This window comes from Rhinatrema bivittatum, chromosome 5, assembly GCF_901001135.1.
Source record: "Rhinatrema bivittatum chromosome 5, aRhiBiv1.1, whole genome shotgun sequence".
NCBI lineage: Eukaryota > Metazoa > Chordata > Amphibia > Gymnophiona > Rhinatrematidae > Rhinatrema > Rhinatrema bivittatum.
The window spans coordinates 362715859-362741746 of record NC_042619.1 but is presented as its reverse complement, the minus strand read 5'-3'; the positions used below and the strand labels follow the sequence as shown (position 1 = coordinate 362741746).

At 45.1% G+C, this 25888-nt stretch overlaps 2 protein-coding genes across 5 annotated transcripts in view; one reads left to right on the top strand and one right to left on the bottom strand.

The window, feature by feature from the left end:
• CLDN10 (claudin 10) overlaps positions 1 to 25888 on the top strand; it is a 259036-nt gene that overhangs the window by 33293 nt on the left and 199855 nt on the right. The window lies entirely within an intron of this gene.
• LOC115092470 (adhesion G protein-coupled receptor B1-like) overlaps positions 18380 to 25888 on the bottom strand; it is a 34594-nt gene continuing 27085 nt past the window's right edge. Inside the window, exons 3-5 of the mRNA XM_029603310.1 lie at positions 19881 to 19971; positions 19670 to 19738; positions 18380 to 19459 (exon numbers count right to left, since the gene is read on the bottom strand). Coding sequence (XP_029459170.1) covers positions 18903 to 19459; positions 19670 to 19738; positions 19881 to 19971 — 717 coding nt within the window. The 3' untranslated portion in view covers positions 18380 to 18902. The remainder of the gene's footprint in view (positions 19460 to 19669; positions 19739 to 19880; positions 19972 to 25888) is intronic.

Here is a 25888-nt window from a genome sequence, read left to right as displayed (position 1 = left end):
TATTCATCGTGAGTTGGGATAGACACCGAAAGCATGCTCGAATGATTGGTATTGTAATTACAAACACCCCATCTCCATTCCAATGATCTACCAGTATGGCATATGGCTCTCGTCGAGCTAGGCCCCTAAATTGTTTATAGTAGTAGGACAGCGAGGGAGACTCTTGGTTATTAAAGCGAAAAAGTTTGTCTAGAGAAAGAAAAATTTCAGAAGAGCATGACTCCCTGGGCAAGGACTGGACATAATGTCGGATCTGTAAATAGCAGAATATCTGTCCCAGTCGGCATATTGCCTGCAACTCCGAAAACGGGAGAAGCTGCCCATCTTCACCAAGTAAGTGACCCAAATGGGTAATACCTAAAGTCTTCCATTGGCGAAAGACTGCCACCTGGGAGTCAGGACTAAAATCTACATTTCCTTGAATAGGCAATAGGTATGCGCACTGTCGAGGTATCCTCAATTTTTTAATTACTGCCAACCAGGCAAGGTGCAAAGGGCTTATGGAGGGAGAGTGTATTAAAAAGGTAGGAAGAGTTTCGGATGGAGCTCGCCCCCGCATCCCTAGTGGTGGCTTTGGGTTTATCTAAATCTAAATCTCGGATAGCATTAAAGTCACCGTCCAAAACAATAAAATCTTCCAAATAAGAAAGGCGCATACATTGGAGAGCCCGGAAGAATTGAGGGTTAAAATTATTAGGGGCATACACATTACAGAGCACTATTCTGTGGTTATAGATCTGAGTGACTAAGAGGAGAAAACGCCCCTGAGGATCCTTAATCTCGGACACAACCTGAAAAGGCAATTGTTTGTTAAACAGAATCGCCACCCCAGGTGCTTTTGAAGAGCCTGAAGCATAGTAGACATCCCCCACCCATCCTCTACACAATTTAAGGTGCTCTCCATATGTGAGATGAGTCTCTTGTAGAAGGGCTAACACATTGAAATCATCGGTTCAGTGTGCTGTGGCAGTCAAAAAAGCAAACAGAATGTTGGGAATTATTAGTTTTTCTGTTATTCTGTTCATTGTATTTTCCTCCTTTTCAGTTCAATGTAAGCTGGCATGATGTGCCTTACGAATGTCGGCAAAGAAAAGCCTATAAATAAATAAATAAATAAATAAATAAGAAAGGGAATGGTGAATAAAATGGAAAATGTCATAATGCCTCTGTATCGCTCCTTGGTGAGACCACACCTTGAATACTGTGTACAATTCTGGTCGCCGCATCTCAAAAAAAGATATAATTCTGATGGAGAAGGGCTACCAAAATGATAAGGGGAATGGAACAGCTCCCCTATGAGGAAAGACTAAAGAGGTTAGGACTTATCAGCTTGGAGAAGAGACGGCTGAGGGGGGGATATGATAGAGCTGTTTAAAATCATGAAAGGTCTAGAACGGGTAGATGTGAATTGGTTATTTACACTTTCAAATAATGGAAGTACTAGGGGGCATTCCATGAAGTTAGAAAGTAGCACATTTAAGATTAATCGGAGAAAATTCTTTTTCACTCAACGTACAATAAGCTCTGGAATTTGTTGCCAGAGGATGTGGTTAGTGCAGTTAGTGTAGCTGGGTTCAAAAAAGGTTTAGATAAGTTCTTGGAGGAGAAGTCCATTAATGGCTATTAATCAAGTTTACTTAGGGAGTAGCCGCTACTATTAATTGCATCAGTAGCATGGAATCTTCTTAGTGTTTGGGTAATTGCCAAGTTCTTGTGGCCTGGTTTGGCCTCTGTTGGAAACAGGATGCGGAGCTTGATGGACCCTTGGTCTGACCCAGCATGGCAATTTCTTATGTTCTTATGGCTTTCCAAATTTTGCTGTTTTTTCCCATTTCCCCCATTTATACATATTTAATGTTTTGCTCACTTTGGGGTTTTGTTCACCCATCCTAGATGATTCTAGTTTAAAACTCTCAATAGGTTTACCATTCTGTGTTAAAAGACGCTGTGCCCCTTCTTCAACAGGTGGACCCCATCCCTGCTCAACAATCCTTGAAATATTATCCCATGATCTAAGGAAGCCAAAACACTCTTGTCAACATCATCTACAGAGCCATTCATTTATCCCCAGAATGTGAGCTTCCTTATTTGGGCCTTTATCCTTGACTAGGAGGATGGAGGAGAATACTACATGTTTACCTATCTGCTTTACACGCTCTCCTGCAGCTAGAAAGTCACTTTTGATCTGATATTTTTGTTACAAACAGTATCATTTGTGCCAACGTGGAAGAGCAGCATCAGTGGGAGCACTGAGAGGAGAGGATCACCTTGCTGGTGGCTGAAAGGAATCAGTAAGTTCTGCTTGGGAATTTTTTAAGAACATAAGAAAATGCCATACTGGGTCAGACCAAGGGTCCATCAAGCCCAGCATCCTGTTTCCAACAGTGGCCAATCCAGGCCATAAGAACCTGGCAAGTACCCAAAAACTAAGTCTATTCCATGTAACCATTGCTAATGGCAGTGGCTATTCTCTAAGTGAACTTAATAGCAGGTAATGGACTTCTCCTCCAAGAACTTATCCAATCCTTTTTTAAACACAGCTATACTAACTGCACGAACCACATTCTCTGGCAACAAATTCCAGAGTTTAATTGTGCGTTGAGTAAAAAAGAACTTTCTCCGATTAGTTTTAAATGTGCCCCATGCTAACTTCATGGAGTGTCCCCTAGTCCTTCTACTATCCGAAAGAGTAAATAACCGATTCACATCTACCCGTTCTAGACCTCTCATGATTTTAAACACCTCTATCATATCCCCCCTCAGTCGTCTCTTCTCCAAGCTGAAAAGTCCTAACCTCTTTAGTCTTTCCTCATAGGGGAGTTGTTCCATTCCCCTTATCATTTTGGTAGCCCTTCTCTGTACCTTCTCCATCGCAATTATATCTTTTTTGAGATGCGGCGACCAGAATTGTACACAGTATTCAAGGTGCGGTCTCACCATGGAGCGATACAGAGGCATTATGACATTTTCCGTTTTATTCATTATTCCTTTTCTAATAATTCCCAACATTCTGTTTGCTTTTTTGACTGCCGCAGCACACTGAACCGACGATTTCAATGTGTTATCCACTATGACACCTAGATCTCTTTCTTGGGTTGTAGCACCTAATATGGAACCCAACATCGTGTAATTATAGCATGGGTTATTTTTCCCTATATGCATCACCTTGCACTTATCCACATTAAATTTCATCTGCCATTTGGATGCCCAATTTTCCAGTCTCACAAGGTCTTCCTGCAATTTATCACAATCTGCTTGTGATTTAACTACTCTGCACAATTTTGTGTCATCTGCAAATTTGATTATCTCACTCTTCGTATTTCTTTCCAGATCATTTATAAATATATTGAATAGTAAGGGTCCCAACACAGAACCCTGAGGTACTCCACTGTCCACTCCCTTCCACTGAGAAAATTGCCCATTTAATCCTACTCTCTGTTTCCTGTCTTTTAGCCAGTTTGCAATCCACGAAAGGACATCGCCACCTATCCCATGAACTTTTTACTTTTCCTAGAAGCCTCTCATGAGGAACTTTGTCAAACGCCTTCTGAAAATCCAAGTATACTATATCTACCGGTTCACCTTTATCCACATGTTTATTAACTCCTTCAAAAAGTGAAGCAGATTTGTGAGGCAAGACTTGCCCTGGGTAAAGCCATGCTGACTTTGTTCCATTAAACCATGTCTTTCTATATGTTCTGTGATTTTGATGTTTATAACACTTTCCACTATTTTTCCTGGCACTGAAGTCAGGCTAACCGGTCTGTAGTTTCCCGGATCGCCCCTGGAGCCCTTTTTAAATATTGGGGTTACATTTGCTATCCTCCAGTCTTCAGGTACAATGGATGATTTTAATGATAAGTTACAAATTTTTACTAATAGGTCTGAAATTTCATTTTTTAGTTCCTTCAGAACTCTGGGGTGTATACCATCCGGTCCAGGTGATTTACTACTCTTCAGTTTGTCAATCAGGCCTACCACATCTTCTAGGTTCACCGTGATTTGATTCAGTCCATCTGAATCATTACCCATGAAAACCACCTTCTCCAGTATGGGTACCCTCCCCAACATCCTCTTCAGTAAACATCGAAGCAAAGAAATCATTTAATCTTACCGTGATGGCCTTATCTTCTCTAAGTGCCCCTTTAACCCCTCGATCATCTAGCGGTCCAACTGACTCCCTCACAGGCTTCCTGCTTTGGATATATTTTAAAAAGTTTTTACTGTGAGTTTTTGCCTCTACAAGCCAACTTCTTTTCAAATTCCTCTCTTAGCCTGTCTTATCAATGTCTTACATTTAACTTGCCAATGTTTATGCTTTATCCTATTTTCTTCTGTTGGATCCTTCTTCCAATTTTTGAATGAAGATCTTTTGGCTAAAATAGCTTCTTTCACCTCCCCTTTTAACCATGCCGGTAATCGTTTTGCCTTCTTTCCACCTTTCTTAATGTGTGGAATACATCTGGACTGTGCTTCTAGAATGGTATTTTTTAACAATGACCACGCCTCTTGGACATTTTTTACTTTTGTAGCTGCTCCTTTCAGTTTTTTTCTAACAATTTTTCTCATTTTATCAAAGTTTCCCTTTTGAAAGTATTGGGGAGAAATAAACTATTAGGGTATATTAGTGTGTTTGTTTTTTAAATAGTCAGTAAGACAGTTTATAAACAGAAGTTAATGTTTGTTTTTTAAATAGTAAAGCAGCTAATAGGTTAGTGTGTTTGTTTCCCAACTCTCCCACCCCTCTCCCACCCACCAGTAGCTCATCCTTTAATTTATAGGCAGCTGCCACTTTCACACACAAAAAAAAGAAATCAGCCCTATAACTTCACGAATTCCCCACACCTTACTGAGAGGTTGATCATCCCCTTGAAGGCCACTACCAGATATAGATAGTGAATACACTAATACATTTAAAGAACCCTAATTATTTATTTATTTCTTTATTAACTTTTATTTACCGACATTCGTGAAGCACATCATGCCGGTTTACAGTGAACTTAAAGGAGGAAAATTACAAAAAAACAATAAAACAATAATACAGTAAGACGGGGGGGGGGGGGGGGGAAAAGAAGGGGGGAGAGGGAGGGGATCGGAGAGGCAGTAAAGATTGAGAAAAAAATAAATAAATGAACTATATACAATTGAAAATATGTACAATTACAATCAGTTTATGTATTACTAAGATGGTGCTCTAAAAGACCAGCAATATTTTATCAATTTGACGGTTGTTCTCTTAAATATAATTAGACACATTCCTACTCCCATAGCAATCTAAAATTTAACTAGGACTTGAACAATTTTGAGAAGAAGGCAGCAGTCCAGCAACAAGAGGGGAGCTTCTCAGTCTTTTGCATCAAGTGTCACATGTATGATTTTTACCTGCCGGCGAGAAGTTGTACATGTGCATCCAATGCAGAGAGCTCCTGTCTCTCAGAGAATGAGTCTGACCTCTGGAGACTAGAGTGGCAGACCTGGATGAGACCTTCAGGGACATAGTTGCCAAATTCCAACTTTAGACTGGCAGCCCTGGTGCTGCCTTGGAGGAAGAAAGTCTCGTGATCAGAGCATCAACCTGGTGCAGCAGGAAAGGATCCTGTACCGAGGACCTTCTCTCCAGGTGGCGCATTGTCCTCTCGCACCGAGGATGTGTCTCCCAGGGCTATTGCTCAGGAGGGAAGGGTTAGGTCAGCAGTCATAGTTGGAGATTCAATAATTAGGAATGTACACAGCTGGGTGGCTGATGGACGTGAGGATTGTCTGATAACATGCCTACCTGGTGCGAAGGTGGCGGACCTCATGCAACACTTAGATAGGATTTTAGACAGTGCTAGGGAGGAGCCGGCTGTCTTGGTACATATAGGCACCAAGACATAGGAAAATGTGAGAGGGAGGTTCTGGAAGCCAAATTTAGACTCTTAGAAAGCTGAAATCCAGAATCTCCAGGATAGCATTCTCTGAAATGCTCCCTGTTCCATGCGCAGGTCCCCAGAGGCAGGCAGAGCTCTGGAATCTCAATGCGTGGATGAGACGATGGTGCAAGGAAAAGGAATTCAGTTTTGTAAGGAACTGGGGATCCTTTTGGGGAAGGGGAAGTCTTTTCCGAAGGGATGGACTCCACCTTAACCAGGGTGGAACCAAGCTGCTGGTGCTAACCTTTAAAAAGGAGATAGAGCAGCTTTTAAACTAGAACAAAGGGGAACGCTGACAGTCACTCAGCAGCACATGATTCGGAGGGAGGTATCTTCAAGGATACTAATGACGCATTAAAATTAGGCCATCCCAACAGTGAGGTTCCAATAAAAAGAAAAGCAATCCAAGTGCCTGTAATTAAAAACTCACCTAAACTAAAAGATTCCAATTTATCACTATCAATTAAAAAGCAGAATGAAAATACAAACAAAAAAAACACACTTTGAAATGTTTGCATGCTAAAGGCAGATGTCTAAGAAGTAAGATGGGAGAATTAGAATGTATAGCAGTGAATGATGACATAGACTTAATTGGCATCTCAGAGACATGGTGGAAGGAGGACAACCAATGGGCAGTGCTATACCGGGGTACAAATTATATCGCAATGACAGAGAGGAGCACCCTGGAGGCGGTGTGGCGCTTTATGTCCGGGATGACATAGAGTCCAACAGGATAAACATCCTGCATGAGACTAAATGCACAATTGAATCTTTATGGGTAGAAATCCCTTGTGTGTTGAAGAAAAGTATAGTGATAGGAGTATACCTCTGTCCACCTGACCAAGATGGCAAAACGGATACTGAAATGCTAAGAGAAATTAGGGAATCTAACCAAATTGGCAGTGCAGTAATAATGGGAGATATCAATTACTCCAATATTTCTTTATTTATTTATCTCTTTTTTTTCCCATACCAACATTCATGATATTGACTGGCTAAATGTAACATCAGGACATGCTATAGAGATAAAGTTCCTGGATGGAATAAATGACATTTTTATGGAGCAATTGGTTCAGGAACCAATGAGAGAGGGAGCAATTTAAGATCTAATTCTTAGTGGAGCACAGGATTTGGTGAGAGAGGTAACGGTGGTGGGGCTGCTTGGCAATAGTGATCATAATATGAGCAAATTTGAATTAATGACTGGAAGGGTGACAGTAAGTAAATCCAGGGCTCTAATGCTAAACTTTCAAAAGGGAAACTTTGATAAATGAGAAAAAATGAGAAAATGGAAAAAAACTGAAAGGAGCAGCTACAAAGGTAAAAAGTGTGCAAGAGGCATGGACATTGTTAAAAAATGCCATCCTAGAAGCACAGTCTAGATGTTTTCCACACATTAAGAAAGGTGGAAGGAAGGCAAAACGATTACTGGCATGGTTAAAAAGTGAGGTGATAGAGGCTATTGTAGCCAAAAGATCTTCATTCAAAAATTGGAAGAAGGATCCAACAGAAGAAAATAGGTTAAAGCATAAGCACTGGCAACTTAAATCTAAGACATTGATAAGACAGGCTAAGAGAGAATTTGAAAAGAAGTTGGCCGTAGAGACAAAAACTCACAGTAAAAACTTTTAAAAAATATATCCGAAGCAGAAAGCCTGCGAGGGAGTCAGTTGGATGATCGAGGGGTTAAAGGGGCACTTAGAGAAGGTAAGGCCATCATGGAAAGATTAAACGATTTCTTTGCTTCAGTGTTTACTGAGAGGATGTTGGGGAGATACCCGTTCCAGAAAGGTTTTCATGGGTAATGATTCAGATGGACTGAACCAAATCACGGTGAACCTAGAAGATGTGGTAGGCCTGATTGACAAACTGAAGAGTAGTAAATCACCTGGACCGGATGGTATACACCCCAGGGTTCTGAAGGAAGTAAAAAATTAAATTTCAGATCTATTAGTTAAAATTTGTAACTTATCATTAAAATCATCCATTGTACCTGAAGACTGGAGGGTGGCTAATTTAACCCCAATATTTAAAAAGAGCTCCAGGGGCAATCCAGGAAATTAAAGATCTGTTAGCCTGATTTCAGTGCCAGGAAAAATAGTGGAAAGTGTTCTAAAGATCAAAATCACAGAACATATGGAAAGACATGATTTAATGGAACAAAGTCAGCATGGCTTTACCCAAGGCAAGTCTTGCCTCACAAATCTGTTTCACTTTTTGAAGGGGTTAATAAACATGTAGATATAGGTAAACCGGTAGATTTGTGTATTTGGATTTTCAGAAGGCATTTGACAAAGTTCCTCATGAGAGGCGTCTAAGAAAAGTAAAAAGTCATGGGATAGGTGGCGATGTTCTCAAGGATCTGTACTGTCATTTAGCCATAAATATATTGAAAATTACATTTTCAATATATTTATGGCTAAAAGACAGGAAACAGAGAGTAGGATTAAATGGACAATTTTCTCAGTGGAAGGGAGTGGACGGAGTGCCTCAGGGATCTGTATTGGGACCCTTACTTTTCAATATATTTATAGATGATCTGGAAAGAAATACGACGAGTGAGATAATCAAATTTGCAAATGACACAAAATTGTTCAGAGTAGTTAAATCACAAGCAGATTGTGATAAATTGCAGGAGGACCTTGTGAGACTGGAAAATTGGGCATGTGTTCGGTATAGTCTTGGCCCTCAGTGCACTCAAACGGTAACAACCAACCTATGAAAAGATAACACTGTAAATATTACACCAGGCCCTAAAACACAAATACACCTCCTATTAGGAAAACAGAACAAGACAGGCTGCTATAGATTCCTACACTGAAACTACACGTTAACAGACCACCTTCCCTTGTTCACACATGCAGAACACAGACAAACTCTCACCAAATATTGAATAAAGAGACCATATAGTGCAAATAGAAACATGCAGACAAAAACTCAACTGGAAACTGCAACAAGCCAGCCTCTGTATGCAGTAAAATAAGGGGGAAAAAAGATCCTCGGTAGTTATGAATGAAGGCTGATGGTGCCATGATCTGTGTACTGGTTCCGACTGACCTGGAAGCTCAAAGGAGCAGGAGGAAACTGCTGGTTCAAAAGAAAACTCAAAGCCACAGCTCATGGTGTTGTATGTTGTGTTAGGGTGAGGGCACACTCTTTCACTTGGCCATAGGTGCGAAATAGCCTGGCTATGACTCTAATTCGTGGTAGGCTGTGGTAGCATTATTGGAGCTATGTAAGTATTATCCTAAAATACTGTATGTGAGCTATTCAGAAGGTATAAAACTCATCTTTAGATGTGAATATCTCTGATCTGACATCTGAAGAAGGGACCTATGTAGTTTTCAAACTCTTGTACAATTTTTTTTTTTTTTTTTTGCAGGTATTTTTAGGCAGCTTGGCTTGTTCTATTAACCTAATAGGTGGCTTATTGGTGTTTTAGGGTCTGATGTAATATTTGTATTGTTGCCTTTTTATACGTAAGGTTTTTACTGTTTGAGTACTGGCAGTTAGCACTGTTTCAGTAGGGAAGGTTTACTATAATTCATGGCATTCTGAGGGCCAAGCCCACACCCAATGGGGTAGATTTTAAAAGAAGCGCGATCAGCCTACTTTTGCTTGCGCATCAGACTCAAGCAAAAGTACGCTGGATTTTAGTAGATACGCGCGGAGCCGCGCGTATCCACTAAAATCCTGGATCGGCGCGCGCAAGGCTATCGATTTTGTATAGCCTGCGCGCGCCGAGCCGCGCTGCCTCCCCCCGTTCCCTCCAAGGCCGCTCCGAAATCGGAGCGGCCTCGGAGGGAACTTTCCTTTGCCCTCCCCTCACCTTACCCTCCCTTCCCCTACCTAACCCACCCACCCGGCCCTGTCTACACCCCCCCCTTACCTTTGTCGGGGGATTTACGCCTCCCGGAGGGAGACGTAAATCCCCGCGCGCCAGCGGGCCTGCTGCGCGCCGGGCCGCGACCTGGGGGCGGGTACGGAGGGCGCGGCCACGCCCCCGGGCCGTAGCCACGCCCCATACCCGCCCCCAAAACGCTGCCGACACGCCCCCGCAACGCCGCGAGCTCCGGCCCCGCCCCCCGACACGCCCCCCTCCGAGAACCCCGGGACGTACGCGAGTCCCGGGGCTCTGCGCGCGCCGGGAGGCCTATGTAAAATAGGCTTCCCGGCGCGCAGGGCCCTGCTCGCGTAAATCCGCCCGGTTTTGGGCGGATTTACGCGAGCAGGGCTCTGAAAATCCGCCCCAATGTGTTTTATAAAATGCCTAATGCCATATGGGTATACTTGGGAACTCTCCGGATTTGATCCAGAGACTCCAGATTTCTAATGGAATTCCTGGGTCTCCAGGCCAACAGCTGTAATCTCCAGATATCCTGCTGTTTCTTGGCTAGTGAAGCAGCCAGCTTAGAAGGCCTTTGATTGGCCTACATGGATCTATTGCCTCCTTCCTTTTCCCTGTCCTGTGACCAGAGGCCTCCTTTCTTCTTCCTGAGCCTGCAGACTAATGCTGGCAGGTAGGAAGGGAGGAGGCCTCTATTGGCCTGTGGGAACAGTAAGAAAGGAGGAGGCTAATAGCAGAAGCAGCAGTAGAAGATGCTGCTGCTGCTAATGGCTGGAAGGAGGAGTCTTCCTATCAACCCCGGGAGGAGGTTGCGCCTACTGGTGAGTTTAGGGTGGGGAGAGCTAGTCAGTGAGGGGGGGTATTTGTGCATGTGTGTTTGTATATAGATGTGAGGGGGGCATGTGTGTGTGTGTGTGTATATATGTGCATGGGTGTGTGCATGGGGGAGGTAGTATATCAAGGGGAGGGGAAAGAACATGACTGTGAGAGTGTGTGTGTCTTTGTGTAGGAGGAAGAGAAGTGAAAGTGTGAATGAATATTTGTGTAAGGGTGTGTTGGCTTATGTGTATGTGTGGAAGAGGGAAAGAATTGAGTGAGCGGGTATGTATTTGAGAGGGGTGTGTATGTGGGAAAATGAGAGGAGTAAAGCTGTAAGTGAGCATGTGAGAATGTGTCAGAGAATGAGGAATGAGAGCATGTAAGAATGAGCGTGTGTGTGTGGAAAGTGATTGTGAACATATGAGTGTTAATGTGTGTGTGTATGAGAGTAAGTTTGTACACATCCGGTCCCTTACCCCTACCTTCCTCCACCCCTCCCCCCCAATTCACGGTAATCTCAGGGTCACTGGAAATCAAAAGTTCCCAGGTATGCATATGGGTTCCAACTGTCTTTTATATGTTGGGGAAAGGGGACCGAGGGAGCGAGACTGCTGAAGGGTTGGGAAGGGGTGTGTGTGAGGATAGAGGGAACAAGATTATTGGTGAGTCGGGAGTGGGGAAAGTTGGAAGTGGAAAGGGGGCGGAGGGAGCGAGACTGAATCTCATACTGTAAATGTTACCGCAAACCACTGACGGTGATAAAGCGCCAGTCAGAGCTGCTAGACTACGTCTGGAGAGTAGAGAATGTGGAGACCAGCATGGGAGAAACAGGCCACACAAGTGATGCAACTAAAAAAAAATGTCTGTCTGAACTACAAAAAGTTAACAAGGATATGGCCAGAAAGCTAGAAGATCTAGAAAATAGGTCGAAGTGTTCCAATCTAAGGTTCAGGTGCCTGCTCAAAACAGAGGCTTATGATAAATACCTGTTTCACTCCCCGGCCGCGGCAAGCCCATGGCCGGATTCACTCATCCTCAATGCCAGCTCTCCAGGCTGGCCCCTTCTCCTTTGGTGGTAGCGGGCAGTGGTTCCTGTTCTGCTCTCTCACCTCCAGGGGCACTCCTCATGGCAGGGAGTCCCTCCGGCCCCGGCTAGGCCTCTCCCCCGCCACGTGGCTAGACGCCGCCACCTCCTTCTCTCTGGCCTGTCTTAGATGCGCGCACGTGCAACACTTCTGTATTTAAAGGGACTGTGGCGGGAAAGCCACCCGTGGCTCCTTCTGATGACATCTACAACCCCTCCTACATAAGGCAAGCTCTGGCTGTGCTCTGTGTTGCCTGCATTGCTGATCCTGCCTCAGTTCCGGTTCCTGATGCTGCCTCCGTTCCAGTTCCTGGTCCTGCTTCAGTTCCAGTTCCTGATCATGCCTCAGTTCCAATACCAGTTCCTGCCTCCATTTCCCTTTCGGTGGATTCCTCGGTTCTGACCCACTGCCTGGACTCGACCATGTGCCTTGTCGCCCACCTCTCATTCTTTGCCTGGACCTGACCTGCGCCTGATGCAGGTTCCAATTTCCTGTCTGGACTCCTCTCCGCGACAAGCTGCCTACTGCCAGCCTTCTGGCTCTGCCTCTCATTCTTGCCAGCTGTCTTCTGCAGTTGGACTCTTTCGAACATAAGAAAATGCCATACTGGGTCAGACCAAGGGTCCATCAAGCCCAGCATCCTGTTTCCAACAGTGGCCAATCCAGGCCATAAGAACCTGGCAAGTACCCCAAAACTAAGTCTATTCCATGTTACCATTGCTAATGGCAGTGGCTATTCTCTAAGGGGTAGATTTTCAGAGCCCTGCTCGCCTAAATCCGCCCAAAACCGGGCGGATTTAGGCGAGCAGGGCCCTGCGCGCCGGGAAGCCTATTTTACATAGGCCTCCCGGCGCGCGCAGAGCCCCGGGACTCGCGTAAGTCCCGGGGTTCTCGGAGGGGGGCGTGTCGGGGGCGTGTCGGGGGGCGGGCCCGGGCGTCGCGGCGTTCCGGGGGCGTGTCGGCAGCGTTTTGGGGGCGGGTACGGGGCGTGGCTACGGCCCGGGGGCGTGGCCGCGCCCTCCGTACCCGCCCCCAGGTCGCGGCCCGGCGCGCAGCAGGCCCGCTGGCGCGCGGGGATTTACGTCTCCCTCCGGGAGGCGTAAATCCCCCGACAAAGGTAAGGGGGGGGTGTAGACAGGGCCGGGCGGGTGGGTTAGGTAGGGGAAGGGAGGGGAAGGTGAGGGGAGGGCAAAGGAAAGTTCCCTCCAAGGCCGCTCCGATTTCGGAGCGGCCTTGGAGGGAACGGGGGGAGGCAGCGCGGCTCGGCGCGCGCAGGCTATACAAAATCGATAGCCTTGCGCGCGCCGATCCAGGATTTTAGTAGATACGCGCGACTACGCGCGTATCTACTAAAATCCAGCGTACTTTTGTTTGCGCCTGGAGCGCAAACAAAAGTAGGCTGTTCGCGCTCGTCTGAAAATCTACCCCTAAGTGAACTTAATAGCAGGTAATGGACTTCTCCTCCAAGAATTTATCCAATCTTTTTTTAAACATAGCTATAATAACTGCACTAACCACATCCTCTGGCAACAAATTCCAGAGTTTAATTGTGCACTGAGTCAAAAAGAACTTTCTACGATTAGTTTTAAATGTGCCCCATGCTAACTTCATGGAGTGACCCTAGTCTTTCTATTATCCGAAAGAGTAAATAACCGATTCACATCTACCCGTTCTAGACCCCTCATGATTTTAAACATCTCTATCATATCCCCCCTCAGCCGTCTCTTCTCCAAGCAGAAAAGTCCTAACCTCTTTAGACTTTCCTCATAGGGGAGCTGTTCCATTCCCCTTATCATTTTGGTAGCCCTTCTCTGTACCTTCTCCATTGCAATTATATCTTTTTTGAGATGCGGCGACCAGAATTGTACACAATATTCAAGGTGCGGTCTTACCATTGAGCGATACAGAGGCATTATGATATTTTCTGTTTTGTTCACAATTCCCTTTCTAATAATTCCCAACATTCTGTTTGCTTTTTTAACTGCCGCAGCACACTGAACTGACGATTTCAATGTGTTATCCACTATGAAGCCTAGATCTCTTTTTTGAGTTGTAGCACCTAATATAGAAACCAACATTGTGTAATTATAGCATGGGTTATTTTTCCCTATATGCATCACCTTGCACTTATCCACATTAAATTTCATCTGTCATTTGGATGCCCAATTTTCCAGTCTCACAAGGTCTTCCTGCAATTTATCACAATCTGCTTGTGATTTAACTACTCTGAACAATTTTGTGTCATCTGCAAATTTGATTATCTCACTCGTCGTATTTCTTTCCAGATCTATAAATATATTGAAAAGTAAGGGTCCCAATACAGATCCCTGAGGCACTCCACTGTCCACTCCCTTCCACTGAGAAAATTGTCCATTTAATCCTACTCTCTGTTTCCTGTCTTTTAGCCAGTTTGCAATCCACGAAAGGACATCGCCACCTATCCCATGACTTTTTACTTTTGCTAGAAGCCTCTCATGAGGAACTTTGTCAAACGCCTTCTGAAAATCCAAGTATACTACATCTACCGGTTCACCTTTATCCACATGTTTATTAACTCCTTCAAAAAAGTGAAGCAGATTTGTGAGGCAAGACTTGCTTTGGGAAAGCCATGCTGACTTTGTTCCATTAAACCATGCCTTTCTATATGTTCTGTGATTTTGATGTTTAGAACACTTTCCACTATTTTTCCTGGCATTGGTCTGTAGTTTCCCGGATCACCCCTGGAGCCCTTTATAAATATTGGGGTTACATTTGCTATCCTCCAGTCTTCAAGTACAATGGATGATTTTAATGATAGGTTAGAAATTTTTACTAATAGGTCTGAAATTTCATTTTTTTATTTCCTTCAGAACTCTGGGGTGTATACCATCCGGTCCAGGAGATTTACTACTCTTCAGTTTGTCAATCAGGTCTACCACATCTTCTATTCATCATGATTTGATTCAGTCCATCTGAATCATTACCCATGAAAACCTTCTCCATTACGGGTACCTCCCCAACATCCTCTTCAGTAAACACCGAAGCAAACAAATCATTTAATCTTTCTGCGATGGCCTTATCTTCTCTAAGTGCCCTTTTAACCCCTCAATTATCTAAAGGTCCAACTGACTCCCTCACAGGCTTTCTGCTTCGGATATATTTAAAAAAGTTTTTACTGTGAGTTTTTGCCTCTACAGCCAACTTCTTTTCAAATTCTCTCTTAGCCTGTCTTATCATTGTCTTACATTTAACTTGCCAATGTTTATGCTTTATCCTATTTTCTTCTGTTGGATCCTTCTTCCAATTTTTGAATGAAGATCTTTTGGCTAAAATAGCTTCTTTCACCTCCCCTTTTAACCATGCCGGTAATCGTTTTGCCTTCTTTCCACCTTTCTTAATGTGTGGAATACATCTGGGCTGTGCTTCTAGAATGGTATTTTTTAACAATGACCACGCCTCTTGGACATTTTTTTCTTTTGTAGCAGCTCCTTTCAGTTTTTTTCTAACAATTTTTCTCTTTTTTTTTTTTTTTTTTTTTCAATTTATAATTTTTATTGAATGAAAGATAGTACATATACAGAATGTAACGCAATAATAAGTCCATGATAGAACATGAAGAACAACCACTAGTACATGGAGTAGAGAGGAAATACAGTGCAAAACAACAGAGTCAATGTACTCCCACGTATCAAAAAACATATCAAAGGAACAATCAAAAGTACTATCATAATGCCAACCCCATACCCCCTCCCCTCCTCCACCCACCCCAAACAATTTTTCTCATTTTATCAAAGTTTCCCTTTTGAAAGTTTAGCACGAGAGCCTTGGATTTGCACACTGTTCCTCTTCCAGTCATTAAATCAAATTTGATCATATTATGATCACTATTGCCAAGCGGCCCCAACACCGTTACCTCTCTCACCAGGTCCTGTTCTCCACTGAGAATTAGATCTAAAATTGCTCCCTCTCTCGTTGGTTCCTGAACCAATTGGTCCATAAAGCTATCATTTATTTCATCCAGGAACATTATCTCTCTAGCATGTCCCGATGATACATTTATCCAGTCAATATTGGGGTAATTGAAGTCTTCAAATGAACAGGTGCAGGAAAGAAAATAAAGTTCCATTCGAAATTCAAAAGTGTATTTATTATGTATCTGAATTCTCATAGTTCATTCAATACGGCAACTCCTTCTGGTAAACAAAGAAAGTTTCTAAATACATGTCCCCCGACACGGTCCGTGTTTCGTGTGAACTGCATCAGGAGGGACCACAGCATATTATAATCTACAATAAAACAATATATATCAGGAATGGAACAAGTAGGCTGCAAAAGATACAAATGTAACATGACAAGTACATACCTTTAAAGTTAGACACAGGAGCGCAAGCGCCCTATAACAATGACAGCCATTTAAAAGGAAAAAAGGCGCGAAAGGGAAGCCTCTCGCGAGATGCTGGAAACCGCAGGAACGCACAGCAACACACATGTCGAATTAATAGACAATTAATAGAATAGGTACCAGTTCTGCAGACTTTTAAAAATAAACACACTACCTACTGCTTACTAGTTACCTTATTGACTGACTATTTAAAAATACAAACAGTCTAACTTGTTTATTCACTGCCTTTCTGACTATTAAAAGCACAAACACACAAACACACTAAATAATATTCCCAAATAGTTAACTTTGCCCTAATACTTTTAAAAAAAGACAATGTCCCAAGCAAAAACTTACTGATTCCTTTCAGCCACCAGCAAGGTGATCCTCTCCTCTCAGTGTTCCCACTGCTGCTATCCAGTGTGTCACCCTCAGGCCATCCTTACGGGATCATCCACATGGAAGCCCACCTAAGTCCAGCCTGCCCCGGCACCCAAGGGCTCAACCTGCAGAGAATGAGGGCTGGTATTGGCGAAGCTCCAGCTGGCCTCTGCTTCCCATCCAGCCTCGCCTCTTGGTGCTAGGGACCTGTGGGGATTTCCCCCACATGTGGCACCAATACCACATCGGGCCAAATGTCCACCTCCGCAACAGGTTGCCAAGGCCATGGACCCAGTGGAGGCTCCCGCCGTCCAGGTCGTCCCGGGATTGGCCCTCAAGATTCAGGAGTAGCAGTGGTTCCTTGAGTCGCTAGCAGCTTCCATTGAGCGACTTAATGGCCGGACAAAGCCCCACTCCAGCTGTGTCCGGTTTGACTTCTCCAGCAATTCCAGTCAAGGCTTCAGTTTCGATAACCGCTCCTCCACGCTTCAATGGTGACCCGAAGTTGTGTAGGGGTTTCTTCAATCAGTATTAAATACAGTTTGCTCTTCAGCTAACTGTGTTCCAAGATGATGCTACCAAGGTCAAGTTCATTCTTTCACAGTTAGAAGGCAAGGCGTTGGCAGGGGCCTCACCACTCTCAGGCCGATACAGTACCAACACGTAAAAAAAAGTGTGGCAGTGCCGGGCGCCCACATTTTGGTTCGCAAGCCACTCGATTCAGTATTCAAATTAGACGCAAATCCAAGCGGCGGTAAAGGAGCGTCCAAAATGCGCCTATGAAGCGGTAGGCGTTCACAATCCATTTTACTGTATAGAGCGGTATACAGCGCCTATATGGTATCCAGGGTGCGCTGGCGCCATACCTGTCATTTCAAATGTCATTCCAGCAGGTAAGTAGATGGTTCTTTTCTACAGACCCCGCATGGACACGGGGGCCGCTGCCCTGTGCATCCGGACGTCCTTGATCGGAGGAGACCCCCAACCTTCCACGTCCGGGCGCTTAAGGACGAGCAAGGACGTCCGGGTGTCTATGAAGGTCGGGGCCTAGACGGGAATGCTGCCTTCCAACATCCATGGCCGCTGCCTTGTGCACCTGCCCGGACATCCAAGGTCGGGGCTTCCGTTTATGGATGTTCCTGCCTCTTTCCGGGCCCGGCGTCCATGATTGGAGGCCCCCACTGCCTTCCAACGTCCATGGCAGCTGCCTTCAGCGCCCGGCCGTACGTCCAAGGTCGTAGCTTCCGTTCACGGACGTTCCCGCTTCTTTCCGGGCGTCCATGATTGGAGGGGAGGCCCCGCTGCCTTCCAACATCCATGGCAGCTGCCTTGGGCACCCAGCCGGACATCCAAGGTCGGGGCTTCCATTCATGGACGTTGATGGACGTTCCTGCCTTTTTCCGGACGTCCATGACTGAAAGGCCCCGCTGCCTTTATGGACATCTGTAAGCTCTGCATGTGCTCCTCTTCTGTTTGGGTGATTTTCCCTTTTTATTCCATGTGCTCCTCTTCTGTTTGGTTGATTCTTCCTTTGTGTTCCATCTGTTATGCTCTGCATGTGCACTCTTCTGTTTGGGTGATTTTCCCTTTGTATTCCGTCTGTATGCTCTGCATGTGCTCCTCTTCTGTTTGGTTGATTTTGCCTTTGTATTCCATCTGTAAGCTCTGCATGTGCTCCTGTTTGGTTGATTTTCCCTTTGTATTCCATGTGCTCCTCTTCTGTTTGGTTGATTTTCCCTTTGTATTCCGTCTGTATGCTCTGCATGTGCTCCTCATCCTTGGCGGTCATTCTGTTCTTGATTATCGCCACAGAAGTTTATCGCCACAGTTTATCGCCACATAAGTTTAATGCAATAAATTGTTGAAATGAAACTCGTACCAATTTTTTAACTCAAAGATAAATATATATATTTTTTAACTATTTTAACTATTTACAAAAGGTTTGAAAATTATATACAATTTTTGTATAGGGGGGCATGGGGAAACTACGGGCTAAGCGAGCAGTTTGAGTGGAATCACCTCTCTACAGGATGAACACAATGAACAGATGCTCCAGGAAATGAGGTTGATGCGAGCTGACATCAATGCTGGGATGGCTTCTCAAACGATTTTGATTAGAGAAATGATGACAGAATTGATCAACACCATTCGAGATGTCGCCTCGGCCTTTCGTTCCATTAACCTGCCTTAAATTTTTTAAATAAAAGTTTGTTTGGTCCATTACCTGACGTATCATTTTAATGTGTCATCCCACCCCTCATTTCATGTAAAAACTATTCCAAAAAATGTCAATTAAGCATACTCAGTCAATATTCAAATTCAAAACAAATATATTTTCGAACTATTACAAAAACAGTTTTCTATATTATGCATAACTATTGCAAAATATTTTTTTTAACATTTATATATATATATATATATATATATTTATATATTTACATATGGGATGGGAAAGTGAAGGGAAGGGACCACGCCATGGGGGAAGAGGAGAATCATATTCATTGATGTTGCTCAGACGGTGGCCGTCCCGCAGGAGCCTGCGCCATGACCAGCAAGGATTGTGCTCCAGCCATCGTGCGCAGGAGCTCGATGATATCCTGCTGGCCATGGTGCAGGTCGTGCAGGATGGTCACCGCCTGCACGGTCAGTCCCACCAGGTCATCCAGGCTGTGGGACACCCGGACCTGGAGAGACAGCACAGCATCCAGGCGTGCCTCAAGGGCAGGGGCCACTTCCCTGGCTGCTGCGCTGGCCCCCCCTGGATGATTTGGAGAGACCGGGTTGACAACATCAATAATGATGTCGTCCTTGTCCCCCATGGCTGGTGGGGCAGGAGAAATGGAGGCAGGAGAGACAGGGGGTGGGAAAATCATTGGCGCTGGAGGGGCAGGAGAAATGGGGGCTGGAGCGATGGGGGCTGGAGAGACAGAGGGTGGAGAGACAGGAGGCGGGAAAATCATTTCTGCTGGGTCGCCCATGGCGAGAGCGGACAGAGAGAGGGGTGGTGGTGTACTCAACGGCAACAGCACATCACCTTCCTCCTTAGCCGATATATCTGAAATGAGAAAAAGCAAAAGCTTAACTGCTGACGCGAATGCAAAGATACAGAACGGTAGTAAAAAGAACATGTTTATATCCATTTTAAACAAGACATCCCCTCTTGCATTACTGTAAGCTTTACATTTTAAATTCAAATGTGAGCGGCGTGCCACACGCCATAAAACATCCATATATTTTTACAAGGATGAAACTATTATAGGCTCACCTTGCTGTCCTGGTGGCGGGGAAGCCAGTATAGCGGATTCTGTGCTCCGTGAAGATTCTGACGTCGTCTCTGAAAACAGAAATAAGAAAGTTTCACTGCTGTCCATGCAAAGATCCAACGGTAGAAATGATACATTTCTTATAGCCGTTATTACAGAACACCTCGCTGCTTGCATGGTAACCATGACATTTCAATTGCTGACAGCACATACCTTCCTCCGCTCTGCGGTGGGCCCGCAGGTCCCGCAGGTAGCCAGGGTCCTCCCACCTAATCCTTCTTGCCCTCTTTTTCAATGCCTCAACCTGGTGAGAATAAAACACAAATAGGAAAGATAAGTTAATATAAAACCTTGACTTTGCTTTACAGGCTAAAAGCTATTCTAATCAAACAAGTCTCAGTTTAGCTTTTCTGATCCCTAGCAATAAAGAACATGACCAAATTTAATTTTACTTGTTTTTTCCCGAAGAAGTATAAGCTGTGTCATTCCTTATAAGCAACATAAACCCGAACTTGGCAAACTACAACAGAGACCTATGAACTTACCTCCCTCGGGAAGGACGACTGGGTGTTGAATTCCGCCCTGAGCACCCGCCAGGCCTCGTCGGCCCAATCCTGGTCCCGCGGACGCCCAGGGCGAAAGTACAGATGGTGGTCGTCCATAAGAACATGCCATACTGGGTCAGACCAAAGGTCCATCAAGCCCAGCATCCTGTTTCCAACAGTGGCCAATCCAGGCCATAAGAACCTGGCAAGTACCCAAAAACTAAGTCTATTCCATGTTACTGTTGCTAGTAATAGCGGTGGTTATTATCTAAGACAACTTAATTAATAGCAGGTAATGGACTTCTCCTCCAAGAACTTATCCAATCCTTTTTTAGTGCAGCTATACTAACTGCACTAACCACATCCTCTGGCAACAAATTCCAGAGTTTAATTGTGCGTTGAGTGAAAAATAACTTTCTCCGATTAGTTTTAAATGTGCCACATGCTAACGTCATGGAGTGCCCCCTAGTGTTTCTATTATCCGAAAGAGTAAAAAAACAATTCACATCTACCCGTTCTAGACCTCTCATGATTTTAAACACCTCTATCATATCCCCCCTCAGCCGTCTCTTCTCCAAGCTGAAAAGTCCTAACCTCTTTAGTCTTTCCTCATAGGGGAGCTGTTCCATTCCCTTTATCATTTTGGTAGCCCTTCTCTGTGCCTTCTCCATCGCAATTATATCTTTTTTGAGATGCGGCGACCAGAATTGTACACAATATTCAAGGTGCGGTCTCACCATGGAGCGATACAGAGGCATTATGACATTTTCCGTTTTATTCACCATTAACGTGGCCAGCAGCCGGACAACCCCCTCAGTGAAATTAGGCAGCCTTCCACACAGCATCTTCAGAGACCTGATAATCAAAGAAAAAAATGGCCGTCCGGGTGTGGCCACATGGGGATGGCGTTACACGTGCAAGAGTCCTGCGTCCAAGAGTCCTACGTCCTGCGGAGCGGCAGGGACGCCTAATTCTAGAAGCCGGAAGAAGACCTTCCGCAGTGTCCTTCTTCCGGCATCTGATGGCCCCGCAGAGCAGCAGGGACGCCTAATTATAGACGTCGGAGGAAGGCCTTCCGCGGTGTCATTCTCCCGGCGTCCGATGGACCCGCGGAGCAGCAGGGACGCCTAATTCTAGATGCCGGAGGAAGGCCTTCCGGCTTCCTTCCCCTGGCATCCGTATAGGCGTCCATGTCTCCGCAACGTTCTTCCCGGAGCATCGTGGAAGCCAAAATAACAAAACATATATAATAAAAGGAAAGAAAGCAATAAATGAATGATAAAACCGGTAGACACAGTTTAACGATTTTATACTTTATTTATTTATTTATTTATTTTTTGTTTATTGATTTTATTCATTTTATCTATCGATTACATACAGTTTATATACACAATGTATTGATTACATACAGTTTATTGATAGTATACTTCAAGAATTAAAAATGAAACCATGAAAAACGCAGAGAAGACAAGGAAAAATTCAAACAAGTTTTCATTTGGTTCACTATTATTTGTAAGTTTGCATCTTGCTGGGGAATGGTTTGATGGATGGATCAGGTTGCTTTTAAAAGATGGCTAGAACCCAGCTCCTGAAATAAAAACAACAGAAGATTAAACATACTGTACAGGCATTAAAAGAATTAATATGGCTATGTACCACAATAAAAGCGCCACTTCAGTATGGGACCCTGGAAGCAGAGCTCAGGGAGGGATGCCTACTTCTAGACGCGTCCATACAGGCATCCATGTCCTTCTCTCCGGCGTCCATAGAGGCGTCCGTAGAGGCGTCCATGTCTCCGCTCGACCCGCGGAGCCTCAGAGATGCCCAGAATCCCCTTGGATACTCACAAAATAGAACACAAAAATACCTCCTCTGGTCTTGCAGCTGAGTTCTCCTGTTGGCTGTTGTCTCTAAACGGCCGTCTACAATTACCTCGCCGAGCATTTCTTATTCTAGTTCTCATCCGAATGAAAAAGATCGCCAAAGCCAATATATAAATGTTGTCCATGATGCTGTCCGGTCCGATGCTGACTGTCACATAGCACAACACCAAACTAACGCCACAACAGGTGGTAAATATTGAGGTTAAAGATGCAGTAAAAATACTAGTTAAAGACATGCTACTTTGGGCGCGCATTACTGTATCGAGGTGAATAGCTAATCTGATCATTAACATACCATATACATATGGCGGGCGCTAATGGCAGCACGTCTTTTTTGGCACGCGGTAAGAATGCATAAAAGACGATACTGAATCGCGTGCCCGGCTTACGCGCCTAAAACGCGCGTCCAAAGCGGGTCAAAAAGACGCGATAGCGTGGCCGCGCTTTATTGTATCTGCCTGTCTGGGAGCAGTCAGACTCCCTTTTACAAGAGCTTTCCTACTTTGTTTCTGTATTCTGAAGGACCTTTGATGACTCAGGTCAGCAGGTCACTGCCAGTTCTGATCTGTTACACCTCCGGCAGGGATGCCAGTCTCTCAATGACTACACCATAGAGTTTTGCACGCTTGCGGCAGAACTGGGTTGGCAGAAGGACTGTCTATGTTCCATTTACCTGAATGAGCTCTCATCTGATCTTAAAGATGAACTTGCTGCCCGCAAGCTCCCAGCTTCACTCGAGGGCCTCATTGACCTTACCGGTCACATCGACCACTGACTACAGGAATGCAATCAAGAGTTCTGCATCCCTTGTCGTATTACAATTGTGCGCGCCTGTTCTCCTCTGCTTGTGGAGACACCTATCACTAAGGGAACTCCGATAAGCAAGTCCGAAGAACCGATGCAGCTAGCATGAGGATGCCTATCACCGGAGAAAGGCCTCAGAAGGAGACAAGCACATCTCTGTATGTACTGCGGTGCCACAGGACACCAATTATCTCATGCCCAGTTCGTCTGGGAAACTCTTGAGCCTAAATTCTATAGGGGCCTTGAACTTGGGCGTTAGTTGTCTGGCCTCTCAATTGACTCTCCCAGTTACTTTGACCTGGAACGCTCATTCTTTCCCAGCGCTTGCTCTGGTTGATTCCAGAGCCGGCGGTAATTTTCTGATGAAGGACCTCGCTGTCTATTTGGGAATTACCACCCAAGATATTGAACTCCGCCACACATCACCTCCATCATGGAGATCCCATGCCCAGGAGAATCACTTAGATTACCTCCCCTATTGGGGTCAAAATTGGAGCCCTCCATGAGGAAGAACTTGAATTTTATTTTCTTGACAAGTCCATCCACCCAGTGGTTATCGGCCTACCCTGGCTCCAGCAGCACTTGCCCAATTCAACTGGACTACCTGGCAATTGTCTGAATGGAGTGCTTACTGTCACAACTCTTGTATGAAAAGGGTTCAACCACCCTCATCTTTGCTGATCACAGTCACCTTCCAGCACTTTATGCCGACTACGAGGATGTATTTTCTAAACAGAAGGCTGACGTCCTTCCACCTCACCGGGAGTTTGACTGTCCGATTGATTTCCTGCCAGGGACTATGCACCCTAGGGGTAGGGTTTACCCGCTTTCCGTCCCAGAAACTAAGGCCATGATGGAATATATCCAAGAAAATTTAGCAAAAGGATTCATTCGATCCTCCACGTCTCCCGCAGGTTCGAGTTTCTTTTTCGTCGCTAAGAAGGATGGATCATTACAGCCTTGTATAGATTACTGGGGCCTAAATGCCATCACTCGCAAAGATAAATATCCTCTGCTTCTGATCAACAAGCTGTTTGATCACCTCCAAAGTGCTACTATATTCACTAAATTAGACCTGAGAGGAGTGAATAACCTTATTCGCATCCATTCTGAAGATATCTGGAAGACCGCGTTTAACAACAGACTGTTACGTCCGTTGGTCTCAGACGGCTTCGCCCGACATGCCTCACCTCTATTTCAGCCTTCTCCACCAGCCTCGGGAGAATGACGTCCGTAGCATCTCCTTGCCGCACCCTCTGGCGTCCCTGGAGCGGCTTTGGCGTGGCGACCCGCCATGTTGACCTGAGACCTCCTAGGGCGGGTACGCGTGCGCACGCCTCATGTCTTGTAGCAGTGTTTGCGCGAACCTCGGGGGCGTTCCACTCGAGTGACGTCACTGCTTCCAACTACAAAAGGTTGCCCATTTGCTGACTCTCACCGAGTTAGCAATGGATTGGATTCGTTCTGGTCTGAAGCTGCTCTGACACTTCTGCTGCTGCTGGAAGCTATCTTCACCCTTCAGGGTTCTACTAACTTGGTACCCGCTTCTCGGGGGCCCTTTGCTTCTTTCCAGGTGCCTATCCTGAATCCAGGTACTCCCCCCTCGAGGGCCTGTGTCTATCCTGGTGCCTGCTACCAATTCTTCTACCTGCTGGAACACCACCTATCAGGTACAGAGAGTGAGTACTACTTCTCCCAGTCTGTTCATCTACAGCTCCTCGTTGTCTATCTACATCAGGCCCTACACCACCATTGTGGAACGGGACTCCTCTGCCGAGGATCACAGACTGTTGCTACCTATCCTCTCTCTACTACTTATTGGTAACTCTATCTACTCAGCTACAACGGAGTGTGTAATAACATCTGCCAGTCTGTCTCTCCTACAGCGCCTCATTGGATATCTGCATCGGGGCCTTATACCACCATTGTGGGAAGGGTCTCCTCCGCCGAGGAAGACAGACTGTTGCTATCTAATTCACTCTCTACTGCCACCTCTGGTGAACCATACAAGCTGCATAATAAAGATATATTCTCTGTTTTTGTGCAACTGAGTCTAGCCTGGTGCTACAGTTCCCTATGGGGCTCCTCCCCGTGGGAGTCACTATCACTGTTGCCCTAAGAATCCACCAAACACCTCGATATCATAACACAGACTTGGGCATTACGAATATCTCTTCAAGCCCTTCGGCCTTTGTAATGCTCCAGCGGTGATCCAATGAATGATAAACGAGATATTCCGGAACCTCCTCTATAGTAAAGTAGTAGCTTATTTGGACGACATCCTTATCTTTTTTAAGGACTTGTCTACTCATCGCCAGGACGTTCATCTAGTGCTCTAACACTTAAGGGACAACCACTTGTACACCAAGCTAGATAAATGCTTGTTTGAAAAGGAAAGTGGACCCTTCCTACGGTACATTGTTTCCCAGCGTGGTTTTTGCAATGGGTCCCAGTAAACTCTGAAGCATTCGTGATTGGCCCCAGCCAATAGGCCTGCAAGCTCTCCAATGATTTTTAGGATTTGCGAACTGCTATCGCCATTTTATCGCGAACTACTCAGTTATCACTGCATCCCTCACGGCTCTCACTCGCAAGTGGGCGGACACCAGAAACTGGACTCCATGTAGGAAAGCTTTGAAAGAAGCTTTCCTACATGGACCCTGCCTATGACATCCGTACCCAACTTGCTCTTTTGTCATAGAGGTGGATGCCTCCTCTGTCAGAGGAGGAGCAGTTTTAAGCCAACACTCCTCTAAGGGCGCTATACGCCCTTGCTCCTTCTTTTCCCATAAATTCTGCACTGTAGAGTGCATCTACACTATAGGTGATCGTGAACTCCTTGCTATTAAGCTCGCCCTGGAAGAGTGATGCCCTTGGCTAGAGGGCGCACAACTTCGCTTCACAATATTCCCAGACCATAAGAATCTTGAATATCTTTGACATGCTCAGTGTCTCAATGCCTGGCAGGCCCACTGGGCCCTCTTTTTCA